At 42.2% G+C, this 20,186-nt stretch overlaps 5 protein-coding genes across 5 annotated transcripts; 2 read left to right on the top strand and 3 right to left on the bottom strand.

Annotated features, from left to right (window-relative positions):
* Window positions 1-273: 273 nt before the first annotated feature.
* MELLADRAFT_107978 (uncharacterized protein) lies at window positions 274-1,060 on the top strand (the record flags this gene model as incomplete). The annotated part of the gene is made up of 2 exons (XM_007411702.1): window positions 274-497; window positions 562-1,060. The coding sequence occupies 2 exons, from the start codon at window positions 274-276 to the stop codon at window positions 1,058-1,060; spliced, it is 723 nt and encodes a 240-aa protein (XP_007411764.1).
* Window positions 1,061-1,655: 595 nt separating this feature from the next.
* On the bottom strand, window positions 1,656-6,380 carry MELLADRAFT_107977 (uncharacterized protein; the record flags this gene model as incomplete). The annotated part of the gene is made up of 11 exons (XM_007411637.1): window positions 1,656-1,885; window positions 1,951-2,235; window positions 3,199-3,287; window positions 3,449-3,569; window positions 4,570-4,659; window positions 4,722-4,811; window positions 4,873-4,953; window positions 5,053-5,133; window positions 5,278-5,547; window positions 5,626-5,979; window positions 6,299-6,380. 11 exons carry the CDS (start codon window positions 6,378-6,380, stop codon window positions 1,656-1,658), a joined length of 1,773 nt encoding a protein of 590 aa, XP_007411699.1.
* Window positions 6,381-7,714: 1,334 nt separating this feature from the next.
* Window positions 7,715-8,754, top strand: MELLADRAFT_107976 (uncharacterized protein; the record flags this gene model as incomplete). Its single annotated transcript, XM_007411703.1, has 3 exons — window positions 7,715-8,321; window position 8,426; window positions 8,667-8,754. The coding sequence occupies 3 exons, from the start codon at window positions 7,715-7,717 to the stop codon at window positions 8,752-8,754; spliced, it is 696 nt and encodes a 231-aa protein (XP_007411765.1).
* A 439-nt stretch (window positions 8,755-9,193) lies between these two features.
* Window positions 9,194-10,478, bottom strand: MELLADRAFT_88393 (uncharacterized protein; the record flags this gene model as incomplete). The annotated part of the gene is made up of 2 exons (XM_007411636.1): window positions 9,194-9,656; window positions 9,742-10,478. The coding sequence occupies 2 exons, from the start codon at window positions 10,476-10,478 to the stop codon at window positions 9,194-9,196; spliced, it is 1,200 nt and encodes a 399-aa protein (XP_007411698.1).
* Window positions 10,479-18,718: 8,240 nt separating this feature from the next.
* MELLADRAFT_107973 (uncharacterized protein) lies at window positions 18,719-19,947 on the bottom strand (the record flags this gene model as incomplete). Its single annotated transcript, XM_007411635.1, has 4 exons — window positions 18,719-19,141; window positions 19,224-19,344; window positions 19,609-19,864; window positions 19,932-19,947. 4 exons carry the CDS (start codon window positions 19,945-19,947, stop codon window positions 18,719-18,721), a joined length of 816 nt encoding a protein of 271 aa, XP_007411697.1.
* Between the last annotated feature and the right edge of the window lie 239 nt (window positions 19,948-20,186).

Raw genomic sequence — 20,186 nt, 5'->3', positions numbered from 1 at the left:
TTTCTTGGTGTGCGAGATGGTTGTGAAAATTGTCGAGTGACAAGCACTGAATCTGAGGGAGGATGTGACCCGGGACCTCCTCTCAAAAGTTTCGGGAGTTCAGGGTGGACCCGGACCCAAACCACGGGGTCATGCCGGTTTGCTGCGCTGCGCGTCAGCTGTATTTGGGGGCAAAAAAGAAAAAGAAAAGTGCGAACAGGACAACAATTTTGTAGATAAATCGAACTCATCAAAAAACTCAAGATACAAAAACGTCCCAGGGTGGGTGCTGCCATGAGTACGGGTGGCCGCCCCCCGCGCGCCCCGCAATTTCATTGGGCTGATGAATCTAATGCTGAATCAGAGGAGGAATCAGAGGAGGAGGTCGCAAGCAATGATGACAATAGTGGCGATCTAGACGATAATAATGACAACAGCAACGGTGGTGATGCAGAATCAATAAGTTCATCCAAAGAAGTCGAGAATTGTGAAGACATCTTGACCAAAAGTGAAAATGAGTAAGTGAAGTCTCTAGCAAGTGTTTCACATTCAGATTGCTGATCCTGAAGATTACATCTTTAGTCCTCACGTTTCAACTACTGTATCTGGTTCAGAAAATCCTGAAGCGGACACAGGAGCATTCAAGCCTCTCCCACAAAACCTTGTGGATTTATTTCAATTGACTGAAGCACAACCTGAACTAGTAGAATTCAAAAGCAATTTAAAACTCGATCACAACTTACTTGAGACAATTGTCAGATCTGTTTTATTAACTAAATGTGCACTGGATTCACGTCATAAACATCAAGAGTCAGTTTCGGCTCGCAATTCATTCGAATCTGGTACGGCTAGATTACATTCAGATTATGCTCCTCTCTACGAATCTCATAAAGCTCAAGCTATGGAAGACGTAGAAAAAGTTCAACTTGAGCTTAATTGTTCATTGAATTTGATTGATGAACCAGAAGTCAAATCACAAATTCAAGAATTCACTATCAAACATTACCAAATGCTCATGTCATCCGATACAATTAGTTGGGATCCTATGCCAATTCAAAGAAGTGAAACTTCAAATCTATAGATCAAACTTCAATTTTCGTTACTGAGTATTACAATTATCACAAATCTATTGGATCAGTTTAATGTTTGTTTGGTTTTTTTAAGAGACTTGTTTCATGTATATATAATAGAGATAAAACAAAACTATCTTTACACTTTTTTATAAAAAAATATCTCCGCCTTTCTGTCTTCTTCTGCGGAAATATATTAAAATTTAAATTGTGATACCTTTTTTGATATAATTGATTTCTTTTTTTTCATGTGGATTGAGATATTGAGAAATTGGGAGCGGAATAGCCTGAAGGTAAGGTGTCTATCCATTTTTAATTCTCAGTTGATCAATCACAAGTCAAGTTCAAGTTTTGAAAATGATAAGGTTAAGACTCTTCTCTTAGACTCAGACATGATCTTGTTTGAACATTTGTTGGCTGGAATGCAATGATTGACCTGATGTTGAAATAAAGATAAATTGAAATCGACATCAAGCGTCAAGTGTCTCTTCCTATCACAGTGAAAAATACAAGCAGAGAGTGGACAACAGACAAGATAAAACCAGGAGCTCCACCCAAAAGAATAAGGCTTAAGAAGAGGAAAAGTACAAAAAATATTCATGCAAGCTAACTATTCAAAGGTCCAGAACACCCTTCAAGGATATGGCCTTCGTCATCAAGTACACGATTCACAGCATGGAAAGTTTTCTTCCATATGTATAACGCTTCTTCATATTTCCATCCGTTCCCCCAGGGGGCATCGGGCAAGACATTTAATTCACCCACACCCAACCACATGATTATTCGAATCACTTTTTCTTTGCATCCACACAGCGGGGTTGTTGGGGTGAGATCACCTACTTATACCAAGATATCCTTGATCAATATCGTATCTATTGATCAGAAAAACTAATTGACTCACCGCGGTAATCTTTCCTGAACACAAGACGATATCCAGCTTGAGGCGCCTTTTCCACTGATTTACCTTCTTTGGCGAGGGAATCCTCCTTGTTGTTGTGATTCAGCTTTCCACGTTTCAAGTAGGTTTGAATAGCTTCTATAGCATCTACTTCAAAAGCATCGTCTGCATTGCGTTTTTTATCATTCGTAGTTCGCACCTTGATACGCTTGGAAGAGCGTACCCCTTCAGATTTTGTGGTACGTCGTTTGGTACGTCGTTTGTTGTTAGCAATCAACACTGAGACTGCTACAGGAAGTTTTGAGATCAGTGATTCATGACAATATGCATCATTGTCAAAGTTCACTTGCTCACCAATTTCCTCTGGGTCAGTAGGAATTTTGAGAATATCAGTTTGTTCGGTATCAGAAGAGTGAACATCGATATCCACTACTTGATAATCAGGTTTGCTTGTTTGATCCTCAACCGATGTATCTGACATGCATTTGTGATTCAAGTTAAAGTGTTTCAGCAGACTCAAACTACGATGGCTAATAAGATAAAACAAGTAGGGTAACAAAGAATCTCACCATCATGATCATCGCTACCTAAGCCCGTAGAGTTTCTGTCAGTAGCTTTCGCAACTTGTAAAGGATGAAAGACATGAGTGAGTGAAAACCAACAGGAAAACTCTTTCTCAAGGAAGAAAACTCACCATTCACATCTGTCGTAGATTCCCAATTGACAGTGATTAGGTTACCAAGTAGAGTGAATTTTTCAGACACAGTTCGGTTCAGGTCTTTTATGGTGAACGTCCGATTGGTGGTCCAGTTTTGGAGCGCAGTGAGTTTTTGAGATACAATTTGGTTGATGCCGTTCATAGTAAATAATTCAGATGAGTCAGGTTTATAGAGCGGAGGATGTATGTTTTATTGAAAGCTAAAATTATGAGATTTTCGAAAGATGATTAATTGTTTGATGATTGTAATGGATGATAATTCTATTTATACCATAGCCCTGACTATTAGTTGCCTTTCAAGCACTCGTCTCTTACTGAGGATTCTTGATATTGCATGCTTACAATACATACGCTGAGTCTCTTGATAATCATCAAGGGGAGTTTTTGTGTTTGAACTTTGAACCTTCTATCTCAGCAGCATCTCCTGAAGCATTCCTGAAACATCTCGACTTCACCTTTCAAAATTTGTTGAGCTCAATGCAGGCTGTATCTTGTTTGTTCTTCAAGACAGCCCCCAAATCTTTTCACTTAACTTTCCGGCGAGTATGCAATACACCGACTGAACTCCCATTCACCTGAGATAGTGGCTATGGTCCCATTGTGACCAAGTTTCCAAAGTCGTCTGTTCAGCCGAGCAAACGTTAAACAAACCCAGGACTCATCTCAACAAAGAAGTTTCCCTTTTCTTCAGCATGTCATATCAATTTGGTTATACTCAGTATGAGATCAAAGCTGCACCTAGACCTTTGATGTGAGCCAGTCACAAAAGGTTTGAAAACTCACTTCACCAGTAAACCGCTTAGCTGGGTAAACAAAAGCCCAGCTTTTGGTTGATCAGAGTCGTGCTCCAACCTCAACAGGTTATGTACCAACTTGGGTAGGTCATGAATCACCCCGTAAATTCCTGTCTAACGTGTCTGTCCATCTACATATTGTTAAATAATACAAGAAGTGTGGCTACGGTGATGAAATTCATCTGGATGACTTGTTTTGTCAGAGTCAAACCCCTCGAACCCCACCCCCCAAACAAGAAGAAAGAGAAGAGAAAGCTCGCGAATTATGATCTCTAGTGATAATGCTTAGACAGATAATGTACATTTGAAAGTAATAAAATTAAGTTGATGTTGGTTCATTGAAATCTCCCAATGTTAATTCCATTGGATAATCAAATTCTTTGAAAGCTGAGATAATCTCATTTGGACTGGGTGTTGGAAGTGAGATTGTTTGGTTGTTGAAAAGTTGATGAGGTGTTGAAATGTGTTGTGTTTTTTTGTTGACGAATGTTGTTTTGGTACCGACTTCGGGACAGGTATATTGGCAAAAATTTGATTGGTCAAGCTGGAACGCAAGATATTTCTTCATTTAAATACAAGTGCATACGATCTAGATATATGTATCTCATCATTTCATCCTAGTAGGTTGTGGAACTTAAGTAGCAAGTCTGTAGTATGCTAGGAGTGAGGGCCTAAAGAAAATAATACCGAGTTACCGAGTCAAGTGAATCAAATATATACAAGATGAAAGTGTGGAACAACAGGCAATGGATACAAAAGATTGGGACTGGACAATGAATTTAAAGAAGACCTTACCGAGTCAAGTGAAGCGTTATATACAAGGTGAAAATATAGTAAACAAAGTGGAACAACAAGCGATGGCTACAAGGGACACCGGAAAAAGGCAGATGAAAAAGTCAGGTGGCCAACGGACAATGAATGAAATGTGATTTGCCTTCTCGGACCAAGGTAAGGTGGTGGAAAATCTCATCCAAAAATGGATCTACCTTGTTAATGCACATCTGACAGGCTGCTTCATATACATGAACAACCAATCATCGTGATAAAACATAATTGCATATGTCAGCAAGGGGTGATGACTATCAGAACATGATGAAACAGTCGACTGACCATCAGGACCAGAAATTCTGGTGGGAGAATCACCTGTAATTGATCCGGTGAAGACCGATACACAAGCCTTCCTGCGCTTATAGGGGGGGGCTGTAACAACATTATATTGAGTTCACAATGAATATAGTGGTAAGGAATTTATTTGTGCTTACCCTCGTCAGACTTAGTTGGATGCTTGACTGAATTGGCGATGATCTTGCGTGTTGCAAACCTGTTGGACCGTTTGAATTGAATGTCTCTAGCTGATAGATCAAGTTCATAGTCAGTCTTTGTAAAAAATGAATGCCAGGTTTTCGAACCCACCATTATCATCGTTGATTTCCAGGGAAACTTCTTCTCTACCTTGTTTTTTATTAGTGATGGCACTATTGGTGTGCCAGTGAGCTGGAGGAATATTGCCAAAAGCATAAGAGGTATGACCGTAGTAGTGAGGTGAATTAGTTAAAACCAACTAATTCACGTATATAGATTTTTCAAACCCACCATCATTATTGTCGATATCCATGGGAACTTCAGCTGTAGCTTGGTTTTCATTAGTGGTGGGACTATCGGTGTGCCGGTGAGCTGTAAGAAAGGTTTTCAAAAGCGTAAAAGGTATGACCGGAACAGTGATTTGAAACGGCAAATTCAAATCAACTCCAGACCAGAGTAAAAAGACAATTCGAAGAATTTGAGAGAAGGATCAGGAAAGCAAGTATTGGAACCTACAGATCACATCAGCAGCATTAAGTAACAGGTCGATCCCACTAGAATCAGAAGTGGGGATAATTTCCTCCGCCGACACCCAAGAAGAGTTAATCAATATCATAGTCCTTCGTAGCACGGATTGATCTAATAATGGCTCGGTGACAGTGTATTCTGGAGATTTGCTCCCGATCGAGGACACGACATCATCAGAGCCACCGTCGCTTGAAGTGCTGGAAGATTTGTGAACGCTGCCATTGCGATTATGAGGTGATTGTGATAGTTTTGATGTGACTGCAAAACAAAAAGCACACCAATCAACAAGACACCCAAGAAGTACTTGCAAGAAGTAGAGAAAATTTTCAAACATACGTAGAAAACAAGGTGAGTCAACTAAAGCATCTGGCGAGTCGACTAAAGCATCTTTGTCATTGGAACCCAGAATATTGAACTCAGGATCTGTGGTCGAGTTAGGAGCCAGAAAAGGGTCGCCTGGCGTGGAGTCGGGTGAAGGTAACCGATCATCATGTGGAAATTCACTTGACAAGCTCATGCAGTGAGAAACACTAGAAATTGCGCTTTGAGTGACTTCTGCCACTGGTGTAAGAAAAGGATCTCCCAAAGTCTGAGTGGACTTGGAATGGAATGAAGGCGTTTGAAAGGTAAAATTAGCTTGTTTTACGACTGCTTGCTCAGTAGTTCCAGCTGCAGAGGTATCAGATGAACCTTTTGATACAAAAAACCATGGAGTCAGTTCCCGAAAGATGAGCTTGTCCAAGAGCTGTAATGAGAAAGCTCACCGAACAAGTTTCTCGCCTTTGTAATGCGGTTCTTCAGAAATCTAATCGTGCTCTTGACCACCTTCATGACACGCGCAGCAGTATTAAAACAGTGAGAGGCGATGAAAGATATTTGATTGAATCAAAGCTGGTCGATTCAGAAAGGAAGTCAAGGATGTAACGACCAGAAGGGGTTGTGTTGGTATATCGCAATGGAAAGTGCGTTCTAGAGATGGAGAAGATAGACGCGAAGATTTTGGGCATACCAACATATAAAGATTTGTAAAGTTCTTGACCGTAGCGGTCAAATGACAAGTGGTATAGCTTTTTGCCTTTGTTCACATTCATCTCATACCAACATCTCTACCTTTTCCTTGTCTCAAACATCAGAGGAAACCCTCCGCGGTGAGCATATATCTAAAAGGGAGTCATCATTTGACATCATGAGACTGATTCTCGGCTAGAGATGTTATTTGGTCACCAAACAACGTTTATGCCCGAAACTTGCCGAACTTCTCTACAGCACCACAAAAAAAAGCAGAAAGGCCGGTCCATCATACGGCACAGAATATTAGGAAGAAAGAAAGGATCAGAACCGATGGGGCCCAATCCACATTATCAGAACCAATAGGTCTCTTACTAAAGATAACGGAATATACAAAAAAAAAATTGTTTGGTGACTAAACAACTTTATGGAGAGGCCAAAACTCGCCGAACGCTTCTACAGCACACCAAAAAGAAAGCAGAAAGACCCACCCATAACAACGTTTATGGAGAGGCCAAAACTTGCCGAACACTTCTACAGCCCACCAAAAAGAAAGCAGAAAGGCCCATCCATAGATCAATCTACACTACCAGCATTCTCATCTTACTCTCTCTATGATAAAGCACAAAGGCTGAATCACGACATTAGGGGTTGCCTACTAGCCCTTTCGAAATACGACCAATTATAGAATCCAGGATGGCCTACGTGATCAATGGAGTGATACATAAGCTTCCAGACTTCCTTACTTGCTTTATCTGTCCACTGCTCTAAACCAACTCTGGTGTAGCTTTTTGACGTTCCCTAAGCCGTCAAGCCTGTGAGTGTCTTACAAACGATAATCTCTTTTTTTGGCGGGTTTGTGTCCTGCTCTAAACCACTTCTTTTTACCCAGATCCATTTGATTATTTTCTTCTATATTTGACGGACCTATCCTAGCCGTATTTCTTGCGAAGCGTTCAATCTATCACGTTTGTGAGCATCTTATCCATTATTACTGAAGTCCGAGATGATGACACTGACTTCTGTTTTTGCTATCCTTTCTATGTTGGTCTGGTGTTTCAACGTTCAGTCTATCAAGCTTGTGAGTACCTTATCCACTTCATTATCTTTGCTAAAATCTCTGATCATCTCTGGCTTCTGTTCCCGCTAGTGTATCTTCTGTTCCTCAGAACGACCCAGAAACGTTACTGTTCTACAACCCCTCCATACACCACTTAGAGTAGTAAGTTGTTTTGGTTTCATGTTGGCTTATCACTCCATTTTAGGTCTTCTGATTGCTCGTAAACATTTAGCAATGGCCATCAGGATCTGCCAAACTTTCAACGTCATTGGGGATGTCTATGTAGGAATAAGAAGCACACGCATCCAAGACCAACGCCGCCGAAGTGTGACACCTGCGTCAAATCACGATTGAAATATGAATGCTTCACCATCCAGCCGATCTGACACACCCATGAATGATGATGATGATCAGGATGTACTCGCTTTGCCACAAAGCCGCGCGGTCACACCCATGAGCGGTTATGAAGCTCCTCCCTCACCTGTTGAACTAGCTGCCCCGCCAATTGATCACGACGCAAATATAATTAACCCCCCAGTTGATCACAATGTGCGCATACCTCATTCACCACGCCGCCGTTCACCACGTCTTTCTGTACGCCCTTTACCGCGCCGTTCACCACGCCGTTCACCACGTCTCGCTGCAAGACTTTCACCACGTCCTGGCACACCCCTAGTCAATCACAATCGAAACAGAAGACATCGCCATCAACGTGTTTGGCCCTATTTGATCAAGCGCAATTTGAGGATGATCTCTCCCGACGAAAATCCACGGTTTTGGCAGAAGGCGTTTACTTTAAGAGACGATTTACTTCAGTTTATGATGCCTGATTGCAATCTCTGGGACTTTTTGACCACCCGAAAGGTCCTTCGCCAGCTTATTGCACACTTTGATCCTGCCTACTACCTCCGCCGCCGAATTAATAAGGGTGAGCTCATCGAAATCTATCGGGAAATTGTCAGCAGTGAGTTTGGAGTGATATATGGCTGAGGTAAGTAATATGTTTTGCACTTGTTTTGGACTTTTTTATGAAAATGAGCACTAACGTAATGTTTTGCTATGTTAAAGGGTCCGTCTTTGGGTTATCTGTCTTGATCATACGTCTCAAAAGTTACAAATGTCTACTACAGATTTATCTTACAATCTTGTGTTATGCTTGAATCTGATGCTTTCTTTCTGTGTACATAATTTTATTCTTATGATTTTTGGTGAACATATTTTCTCTCTTGTTGCTATCTTCTGGTTGAAATCGTGTACATATTTTCATTCTTATGCTTCTGGGTGTACATATTTTCTGTCTGTGTTTCAGTCGAGTGGTGAGAATACTTGGAATGGAAGATGTGTCTCAAGGGGGAGGTCATATTCAAAAAGCTTTTCATAGTTCCACGAATAATTGAAAGAAGCTTTGGAAAGCACTATTTAAGAAAATGATGAACTTTAACTCAACATCCTTCGAGGTCTCTTACTATATAAAGAACCAAAGCGGTATGATAGGAAATAAGTGGACTATATAAACGTATCCCCCAATTTCATGGTAGGGTGAGATTCATTGCAGCTCAAAAGTCCAGTTTTCAAAAGATGTGGTAGCTAATTCTGGATTATGGGATCTCACAACACAAAGTAAAAAGTCTGTTCTTTCATGTAGTTCAGAAGTACATGTCCATAATTCTTCGTCTGATATTCCTTCATCTCAATACCACAAACACATGTTCTGGCTTCTGTCCTTGAAGGTCCCTGGTCTTGAACAAACATGGGGAAATTCAGTTGTTGAGAATAAAAATAAAAGGAGTTACGAGCTGTTGAGAATAAAAATAAAAGGAGCTACAAGCTCACCACTTAAACATCAATGTAGCCATCTAAGTTGAGCGCATTAATGGGAAAGATATCGTAATGTACTCCTCGGCGAAGATTGGGCTCCTCCTCATACAAAATGAAAGCCTTGTAGAGAGACAATAGCATTGGTTGACTTGTTGCTACTTTTATCGGTATCCACAGTTGAGGACAATGACAGTGTAAAGCTTGACGGATAGTGTCACAATCTTTCTTTGACATTTCTTCCAACAAGCATATGCGTGGCCGACTAAGGTTTCCTGGTCTTGTTGGAGTATTCGGTTTGTTGTCAGATTGCTTTTTCACATTCTGTTGAAGTTTGACAAGCTGCTTTTTGTTGAATCCACGGGACATCATCTTGTCTACACTTTTCATGAGTCCTTCACGCATCCCATTGAACTTGAAGATTGGCTTTGATGAAGCAGACAGAGTTTCCATATCGTCAATTCGAGAGGTCAAGGGAAGTTTTCTATGTCATGAGTTTAAGTCAGAATATGTATAGGGAAGAAGGATTGCATATTTACTGCGTATAGTGATGAAATTTTCCAGCTTACTGATAATAATCTACTAATGCTTGAACAAACCCAACGTCCGCCACAATGCGCTCGAAGATTTCCTGGCAAGATTTCAATTTTTCTTTTCCTCTTTCAAGACAAAGCTGGAGTCCTTGGCGGTGGCTTGGTGATAATTCAGATTCCGATAACAGAAAGCCAATTCCTTCGATATCGTGGTGTGAGCTTTGAACAAATCCAACAGCTTCGTGGAGGCCCTCTAAAGTGTCTTGATAAGCGGAATCCAGAGTAGAAAGTTCGATCTTGTTGAGATATTTGTACGTCTTGACAAATCCCGTAAGGTTGTGCGCTGCGATACGATGTTGACCATTTCGAAGGTAGCATAGAATAAGGTAGTTGAATTCGGAGATGCGATGAGCGTTGATTTCAATCCCCGGTGTTATGAGCATCTCAAACTCGTAGGTCCCAAAGGCTGGTATGTTGATTGATGCTTGGAAGTAGTCTTGATCAGGCTTAAGGGCGGTTGGAATGATTAAAGTAGAAAGTTGGGGTGCTACGATCTCCAGAAATATCTTTTTCAGAAGTACATGATCATCTCGCGCCTCGTCACTGAATTTGACATAAGGATACAAAAGACAAATTATCTCCAAGACCTGAGAGGTATAAGCTTGACTTAGAAAGCGCTTGCAATCGATCTTTTGACTGTCATCATCATCCTTCACAACAAATTTGAGAATGGAAGTAGGTAGAAAGACGTTGGTACGGAATGTAGAAGACATAGTTCAGGGGATAAAGGATATAGAGTCTTGAACTTGAGAAAGACAAAATGATCTCATCTAGAATCAGTGGAATTTTCTTTGTGCTATATATGAACAACACAAATCATTAAATCATTGGTCCACGTCGTTGGAAGAGATAAACACTGGACAATGCCTCGGGTAAGGGGACTCAATCTCCACCTCCGATTGTAAACAAGATCTGGCTTTGGTTTTTCATCTGTCAGAGAAGTGGGGTCAGATCAGGTCGATCATCAGATGACCTTCCACCCGCACTCATTAACACTTCCCAAATCTTTGATTTTGAGAATATTCATTGCAATTGAAAAATCAATTGGAAGCCATTAATCTCCTTAAATATACATGGAGGGCGAGTCATCATGCCTGTGAATGACACAGTTACAATTGGTGGAGAAGTAATGGATACCTGCAATTGAGCTGCATATACAAATGAGTGTCTCAGATTGAAGTTTTGTATCATGGAGATTAGAAGTGTCCTCTCTTACCCCGAAAGAAATCCAATTGAAGAGAAGAAAAGAACTTTCTCAAAGAATCTGATGGATTATTTCAGATTACATCCAGCGCAATGAACCATTGAGCTCTTTTCACAGGGACAAATCGTAAAGACTCTCATTATGATGATATGATTTTGGTACTCAGATGTATTTATATATTCAACGAATCAAATGTTAAGATAAGAAGCTGCCCGCTGGAAAAAAATTAGCGAAATATGGGGGAAGGCTACAAACAAACAAATCTTTGAGAGGGAACTGTAAGTGGCTATTCACTGCCGTCAACTGAACCTGGCACTTTTTACACGGATCCTACCGTGTATCCGGCTACCGACCCGCGCATCGGGTTTATTCCTAGCCTGCAAGAACATACAGATCATGCTCTTGACAGCCTGAGTAGGCAAATTCTTGATTTACTCTTTCCGACCAACCAAACTTCAATCAGAACGGAAAATCATTCAATCCTTCCCCATTGTGTTTTACTTTTGACCTCCATCTTGATTGGAAGATACGATATTTTAAAACTGAGTAAGTCAGGTGTTTTTGGAAACCTTGCGATTGATCCTATCAATAGTGCTGATTATTAATTGTTTCTATTCAGGCTTGACTATTGAAGCTGTGTTAGCCAGGCAAAGGATCAAATGGATCAAGACATGACGAGCGGTTAAGATGTACAAATGCTTTGTTGGTCTCCCATCAGAAGATGTTTGACGGGGCTATTCTTGATGTCGGATTTGTTCAAGCATTGGGCAAATATCATAAGTAAGTTTTGATATATCTCTATCGAGAAATATATAGTCACTTTAATTAATTCTGTTGATAAATTGATCAGGGAAATCCTTGCCAAACATACCGCTCGTGTTTTGAATTAGTTTCTTTGAAGATCTATATACATCAAATTATGTGATTATTTGAAGGCTGCATCAAGATATCCAATTTAAATACCACTTGTGTTGTACTGATGTTGATCCGACTTTACTTCTTTTTGATTGATCCGCTGTTGTCAAACTGGAGTATGAGAAGAAATGCAGTGCCAAGTGACTCAAGTCTTGAAGATCACTCTTGGAAACTTCTGTGTACAGTCATGATGAGACAGATATATCAATTCCTGCTTTTCACATTTCTGATTTCTTAGTATTCAAAGACCACCATTCACGGTTTTTGGTTTGGTCTTGATCAGTTGTTTCCCGGAGTATGTTCAATGTTGGAGTTCAACATTTCATGAAATGTTGAACTCCAATGCAGCTTATGCCTCTGATCATCAAGTATTCACGCCTGGAAGTTCAACATTTCAGGAAATGCTGAACTTGCTACGTATTTTAATGGTTTGCAATCATCCTCTGTCTCTTCTGAGCTTTGGTGCCTTGGTCTGTCTTATTTCATTTTTTCTTCTCATCTGTCGTTCTTTCACATTATCTTTGATTGCTCCTTGTTTTTTGTGGTTTGAATGTGTTCAACAGTTCGACATTTGATGAAATGTCGAACTCCAATCCAGCTTGTGCATGCAACCAACAAAGTTCAATATGTTGATACTCTGATCACATCGGATACCTACGTGTCTATCCAGGGCTAAGCCATAATCATCCCTTAGGGGCCTCAATTAAATCATCATGGTTCCGCGCTATTGTCTACCATCATCACAAAAACCTGCCGGTTTATCCAGAGCTGAGGATCCTCAGGCGGTTTCTCTGTTTAGGTACGCTCTTTTCAAAACTCACCCTCGTTTTCTACCTTCACTCTGACCTCTGGAGATTTATCGTTGTCTCACTTTTCAATCTATATCCACCTCAAATCCTTATTTCTGGCTCTTTTCTCATCTCATCTTCATAATGACTCCGAGCGACAACGACCAAAATACCTTTTCAAAGAAGCAGGACAATGCTTGTGTCGAAGCCCCAATGGATGCCTCAATCGGAAACGATTTACGAAAATTTATGAGCGGTAAGTCTTCCTTGAAGGCGGCTCTGAAGGCGTGTCTTCATCAGATTGTACTCATGATAGTCTGGAACCTCTTGCGTCGCCAGGTAGTTCCGATTCGCAGCTATTCGTCCCAAAGGATTGGCCTTCAGCTACCACCCAAGCCTACCCCAACTCCAAGCGACCGATCCGGAATGTTCCAGAACACGAATACTCTGTCAAACTCGTCCGCCAATTCAATCTGGTCAACATAATGATACACAACGCACCTATGTCGGCTCCCCTTATGAGAGCGTGGCAGGCAGTGGCCTGCGCAATTGCAAAAGATGGCAACGGTACGTCCACATTTCCTCTTGCCTCACCTTGAACTGAAAGTCCTGATAACGACTCTGATCCTTTCCAGACCTAGCTATGAAGACATTCACAAACGAGTCGGGTGCATTCACTTGGGTTGAAACTTCAGATGACGACTCAGCTTCTGCGGACGAGGAGACGGAATTGAAGCCCTCGACTCATCGCGCCATATCCCCAACGCCCACCTCGAGTAGTGCTTCTCCGCGTGATGATACACCCACGACGACTCAGAAGAATCAAGGTCTCCCACAAATTACCAAGAACACCAAGCCCGTCAAGCGAGACTCACACCGCTTCGCTATGATGAACAAGAAGTCAACTGAAGACACAGTAGCCTCAGCAAACCTAGCGGCCATCAAGAAATCAAACGACCCATCACTCAATAAACGTACGATATCCCAGATGACTGAACCTGAAGCCAACACCCAGGATTCATCAAAAAAAAGCCGACCCTCTTCGCCGGCTACCTCCATCTTCCGCGACGATTCTCCTACACCACCTGCCCCTGTCTGGGGCAAACATCGAGAAGTCGACAAACTGATCTCTTCCATCACAGTTCTGGCTACTTACCCATCGACATTACCAGTAGCTACATGGAACAATTGTCTCTTTGTGGCTCTCCTCCATAGACCGGCCTTCGATCTATTCCGTCACGACCCAGCCGATCAAGCCTTTTATGCGAGAAGGTTCCTCGACAATGCCATACCTGACGACAAGATCGAGGAACTCTCGAGCTTGGTGCATGTGGGCTCGACTACATCCTCGAATACATCCAGAACTTCCGTGATCAAGCAGTCTGGACTGTTCAATGTGACAGATTACTCATTCCCAAGCTCCGCCGTATCGAGGATCATCTTACTGCTTCAATCAGGGTGCCTTGGATCATCCCACCACCCAGCCCTTCTGAAATGTCGACCCCTTCCCGATCATCACCCGCTCCGGCTAGGACCAATCCGTCTTCTGATTTGCCGGCTGTTCCACTTATCTCAGACTCAAGTCCTTCGGATGTCGCATTACCAAAAGAAATCAACAATGCACTTGGTGAGATCAGTACGGAAGACACAGCCAACACCGCGCGTTCATCCGAAAAAAGCCAACCCACCTCCATCTTACGCGATGATCCTCCTCCGCCACCACTTCCTGAGATCAGTACGGAAGACGCAGTCAACACTGCGGGTTCATCCGAAACAAGCCGACCCACCTCCATCCTACGCGATGATTCTCCTCCGCCACCTGCCCCTGTCTATGGCAAAGATCCTGAAGTTGAGAATCTGATCTCTACCATCACAATCTTGGCTACTTACCAATCGGCAATACCAATCGCAATGTGGAACCATCCACTCACTATAGCTTTCCTCGAGCGACCGGCCTTGGATACATCCCCTGACGACCCAGAACACCAAGCTTACAATTTGAAAAAATTCCTGGAAACAGTCTTACCTGACGACAAGATCGAGGAACTCCTCGAGCTTGGTGAATATGGGCTCGACTCGATCCTTGAATACATCAAGCACTTCCGTGATCAAGATATCTGGACTGTCAGTGGTGACAGGTTACTCATTCCGACACTCCATCGTATCCAGGAATACCTAATCGCTTCAATCAGGTTGCCCTGGCTACAACCACCACCCAGCGCTTCTAAATCGCCAGACTGTTCCCAATCACCACCCGCTCCGACTACGACCAACACGTCTTCTGATTTACCGGCTGCTTCGGTTTCATCAGCCTCAAGTACTCCACACCTCGCGTTACCAAAAGGAATTCAAAATGTACTTGATAAAATCACTCATCTCGAGTCTCTGGAATCTTCGATCCGCGTGGGTCAACCCAATGACGAGTTTGCTGAATTTTTTGGTCGGCCTTACCTTCTACCCCCACTCGACCTTATTGAAGACGAGGGCCTCTGGCAGGAGCTTGACGGCCAGTTGACCAACGTGATAGGAAGCCAAGTGATCGAAGATAAGCTTCGTAAAGGCGAGTTTGGCGCCAGTGGACTTCTTCCGAAATGGATCCAGAGCGCCCGAGCTCACACGGCATACTGGTCCGACTCACTGGATGGTCTAATCATCATGAGAGCCGAGCAGATCTGCTCAACTTTTGAAAAGTTTTTAATCAATCCAGGTAACAATGCCCCCGCTGCTCTCAACAAGACCTCCAACTGTCAAATGGTAACTTCGGATTCGACAATGACCCCACTACCTGCGTCTTCCACCACCCAAAAATCTCCTGCTCGACCATCAACATCTCGACCGTCCGTCTTTCCGGAATTGAACAGGTCTGTCCTGCCAACAAATGACAATCCGACTTCAACCTCTCTAGATAATCCTACACCACCGCGAATCAGAAAGATAATCGTCCGCGGGCCACGGTGTCCAACGCCCCCTGTATTCCCATTAAACTCTGACGTAGTACAGACCACCTTACAGACCCCCGAGAATGACCAAACCGGCAGCATTATCCCATCGCAGTTGACTCAAAATACAAACACATCATCTTCCAACAATCTCCCTCAGCAAAAGGACGGCCTCTGGATTGATCCTGACAACCTCAAGATTGACATCCAATGCTCCTCGATCCGATCCAAAAAAGAAACAACAGAAGACTGTGTGCTACTTTATGAAGCATGTTCACGCATGTTACGTGCTCGTATCTCTGCTAGCATGACGACGTATGACCCCCTCGAGAGAACTCGAGGAAATGAAATTCTATATTTCAGCAAGGACTTTAAGCTAAGTCAATGGGTAGCTCGAGACCAAAGTAAGTTTCCTCTTGATGAACCCGAAATTCATTTTACCACTCGCTTATCCTACATCAACTATGCTTTGCTACCTCCCAGCCAAAGATTTCTTCATTGCAGGATGCGAATCACCATGGGGCAAAGACCGTGTATTCAACTGGAACTACATCGACCTTCAATCCGAGAAATCTCCAAGCAGCGATGAACTAGAGAAGAGACTTTGCGACTCATTCAGACTCATGCGAAACCCGACCAAACATCGCCTCGAGATGGCTGGTAAATTTGTGTTAGCGGCAATCAGTTTAGTGGGCTCAGAAGCCGGACCCCTCCCCCCCCTTCACGATTTCACTGAGTGCAATCTACCTTTCCTCGAGGTCAAGGATTCTTTTCAATGTGCCGTGCACTATCAAAACCTTCAATCCAAGGCTCAACACAAGGCATCGCACAATCAAACTATCGAGATGACCTGTATCGAACAGCTTACCAAATTAGTGGACTCGGTTTACGGTTGTATTGAAGCGCTTGCAGTCATCCGAGCCCACCACCATCACCAAACACAAATTCAGAAATTTCGTAACTCACAGAGCGACATTGATGCAAGCTTCCATAAAGTGGCTTCAACGGTGGCACTCAGATCCCAAGCCTTAACACCCCTTGTTGCTTTCCTTTCACTTGGTTTCAAGGGGCTCCTCACTTACCGCCGCGACACCAGGAGATCAAATAAAACCGAACTCATTCAACTTTGCCTTGTCACCGGTCGAATGTGCAATGTTGAATTTTCTGACGAGCCCGTTTGGAAACGCGCAAGTGATTACGTTTTGAAATGCATATCAAAGGCTCTCTTCCCCAAAGGCAATGGAGAAGGAGTCCCTTCGGAGTGGGAACATGTGACTTGCAGGAAATATGATCTTGCCCTGGCTATGTACCTAGATGTATCCGAGCGCTGTCGCAATTCGCCTGTGTCTGACCCAAAATTCCCGCTCTACAAACTGCCCGTGTATGACGATTTGACGCCCGAGGAGTCAGAAACTTGTTATTAGTTGATGATCATGACTTCACTGTGTTGTAATTTTTCCTTCAAATACGTTGTTTGTAAACACTGATAAGACAATGATCCAGGGAAAATTACATACCCCATATCAAGGCAGCCTAGCCCCCGTGTCTCATGTGCCCTACCTCTGTATGAAAAGCCTCACCGTGCTCTTGGTCATAATACATTTGTGATGCCATAATTAAGCACTTTTCTGGCGTTGACCATTGAACTGAGTTCAACATTTCATGAAATGTTGAACTGATGATCAATGTTGAAATGAGTTCAACATTTCATGAAATGTTGAACTGATGATCAATGTTGAAATGAATGTTGAACTGAGCTCAACATTTCATGAAATGTTGAACTCACATTTCATGTGTGGCTTCCTAATTATCTCGTATGCTCACATTTTGATTGCTCATCGATTTTTGTGCTTTGAAATTGTAGTACATTGTGATCTGAATCACAATCTTTTCTCACCTTTTTGACTTGGATCTTTTTTGATTATAATTAGGAGTTCAACATTTCACGAAATGTTGAACTTACTATTTAATATTTCAACTAAAAGTTGAGCTCATCAATACACGAGATCTGAGGGTTGGTGCACATGATCATTCACTTGATCAATCTTTGATGCAACCCTCCAATTTGGAGATCACAACAGTGACCAGCCATTCCCGAGGCCGGGTATAACCAGTTCCAATTAGATACAACTCATAATTTAATTAGAAGTTGACCGAGCTCACAACCAGATCAGGTGAAAAAATGAAAAAGGTACGGCAGGATGTTGCTGCAAATCAACAAAAGGGCGATTTGTTGCAACCAAGATTATAATCAACATGCTTTGGTTAATTTAAGCATTATAATCAGACAAAGGCAAGTTGTGTCTGCCACTGCTCGACACTATTTGCCGCTCAAAAGGCGTTATAGAATATTTACGTAATTCATGAGTATCTCCCCACTCTCTTTCCACAAATTCAAACTAATGTCAAGACTCAATCAAAAATAAGTATTTGGATACAAATGAAAAAATAGTTATGTCATCAATGACTTTTTCAAAAAAGATTTTTAGCAATTTAAAAACAAAAGCAAAAAGAAAGGTTCTGTAGTGGTTAAAGATAAAATAAGCTGATTTCATCATTCATGAGGTTCATGAATGTAGGAAAAGTTTTCTACTCATAGTGAGAAATTGAAAAAAAGCCTTCATTGCTATCCTGTGAAACCAAAAAAAACAATTAGTATGGCAAACTTCTCAGAATAATTATTGCCTCCTTTTTGTGAGAGAGAATCTTACCCTAGAAATATTTTCAGCAAGAATTCACATCTCCAAGACAATCACTAGATTGATCTCAATGTGTTCCTCTTATTTTGGAATCAGTAGTTGGGCTCAGCTGCTAATATCAATTTGTTGCAGCTAGTTCTAAGTGTAATTTTTCCAGCTTTATAAGCTTGAGATTTTGAGAGTTTTTTGTTTGAGTTCTATAATGGTTTAGGAGAAGATCAATATGGACAGGCCTTCAAGATATAGATCATCCCACTCGTCACATGGGTATAAATCAAATGAAAACACTTGTACTGGTATGACACTCAACTATCTCTAAAAAGAAGAAACATTATATACAATATATACATGATGAGAGGCCCAAATAAAACTATTGATCGCATACAGTTTGGAAACCAACAAACTATTTCATCTCAGCAATCGAAGTGTTCTTGACAGAAGCGATTCAAGGCTTTCAATGCGAGAGTCTTTATTGGCGAGGAGATATCTTTCAGTGAAAGGAATACTTGATTCCAATCGCCTTTGGTAGCATTGTGCTGGCAAGCTGGGAGCAACAGGAGCAAGTGGATCCACCCGTCTTGAAGGTTTTCGTCGAGCGTCCAATCGCTGAGCCGCCCATCTTGGACCTTCGTTTTCCCGTACATCCTTGATTGACAATTCATCAACTGCATGAAGCCATTCTACATAAATGTCTTCCCGCCAAAGGGATCCCACAGCAAACAAATTACCCCCGTCATCCTCAGTATCTGAACAGCAATCTACACTGGGAATGTATTTTAGTGCATCAGGCCCTAGATAAGTTTTAATTGTCTTCTTGCGGTATTCAAAGAGCTAAACACAAAGTGCAGGTATTATAAGACTGGCGCTTCAATGATTTAAAACCAAACCAATGAGAGGCCAAACATGTACGTACACTTTTTCTTCGCGAATTCTTCAGTTTCTTCACGTAAAAATCGGGGTTACGCATTCTCTTTGCTCGATCTTCTGCACGCCCACGTAACCATCTCTCCAAAACTCCCCACAAGATTTCATCGCTAGTGTGATCTCGGTTTATCGAATAGCGTGAAAATGCATCGTGCTCATCTGCCCACTTGATATGTTTGACAAGAAATACTAGCATGGTGTTGTCCCATTGCGAGTCCCTCGAAGTGATCCACTCAAATGTAGCCCGTGGTACCCCGGATTGGCCCAGATCAAGAAGAAAGACATGTCTGTGAGTAACCCAGGAGACCTTCCGTCGATCTTGTAGTTTCTGAGTGCTATCGTGGATGCGAATGGGATCGGATCCAATGGAAAACACGGCTGTGTGGCCCAAGATAGCTGCTTCTGAAAGCGTAGGAAGGGCAGCCAGCTCTGAATCGGTTGGTGGAGGTGGAGGTAGAGATAAATCTGGCATATCAAGTAAGTAGCGAGTGAATTCCGAAATAGCCTGGCAATATGCCGTGTGGTGAGGTGGTAACCATCTGGCCACGGCTCGATTTTGAGCTCTGACAGATTTGGCAATTTGACCGTTCTTTAACAATTTTGAGTTCTCCGGGAGTTGAGGTTGGGATCCTGAAATGAAGATACCAGAGTGTAAGTTACATACATCTCTCGTAAAGCTTAGGTGTTCATGCTTCACCTGAATAAGATGTCATCACTTCTCAACCGTAGGATCAGCTTATATCCAACCTTGTGCAACGAGGGTGAACGAGTTGGTGTCTGAATTTGGGATTGATGTGGGGTGACAGATAGCGGAATATTTTGAGTATACAAGCCTTGTTATCAAATGAAAAATACTGGACGCTCATAAAGGAATGATCTTGTTATATGTAGCTTTTTCTTTGTTGTCCTCCAACCCTTTGTGTTTGCTGATTTCGAAGTAACACCCTTGGCT

The sequence above is a fragment of the Melampsora larici-populina genome (genome assembly GCF_000204055.1).
Source record: "Melampsora larici-populina 98AG31 unplaced genomic scaffold MELLAscaffold_26, whole genome shotgun sequence".
NCBI lineage: Eukaryota > Fungi > Basidiomycota > Pucciniomycetes > Pucciniales > Melampsoraceae > Melampsora > Melampsora laricis-populina.
Note: the sequence above shows the minus strand (reverse complement) of the source record. Positions and strands in the feature narration are given on the sequence as shown.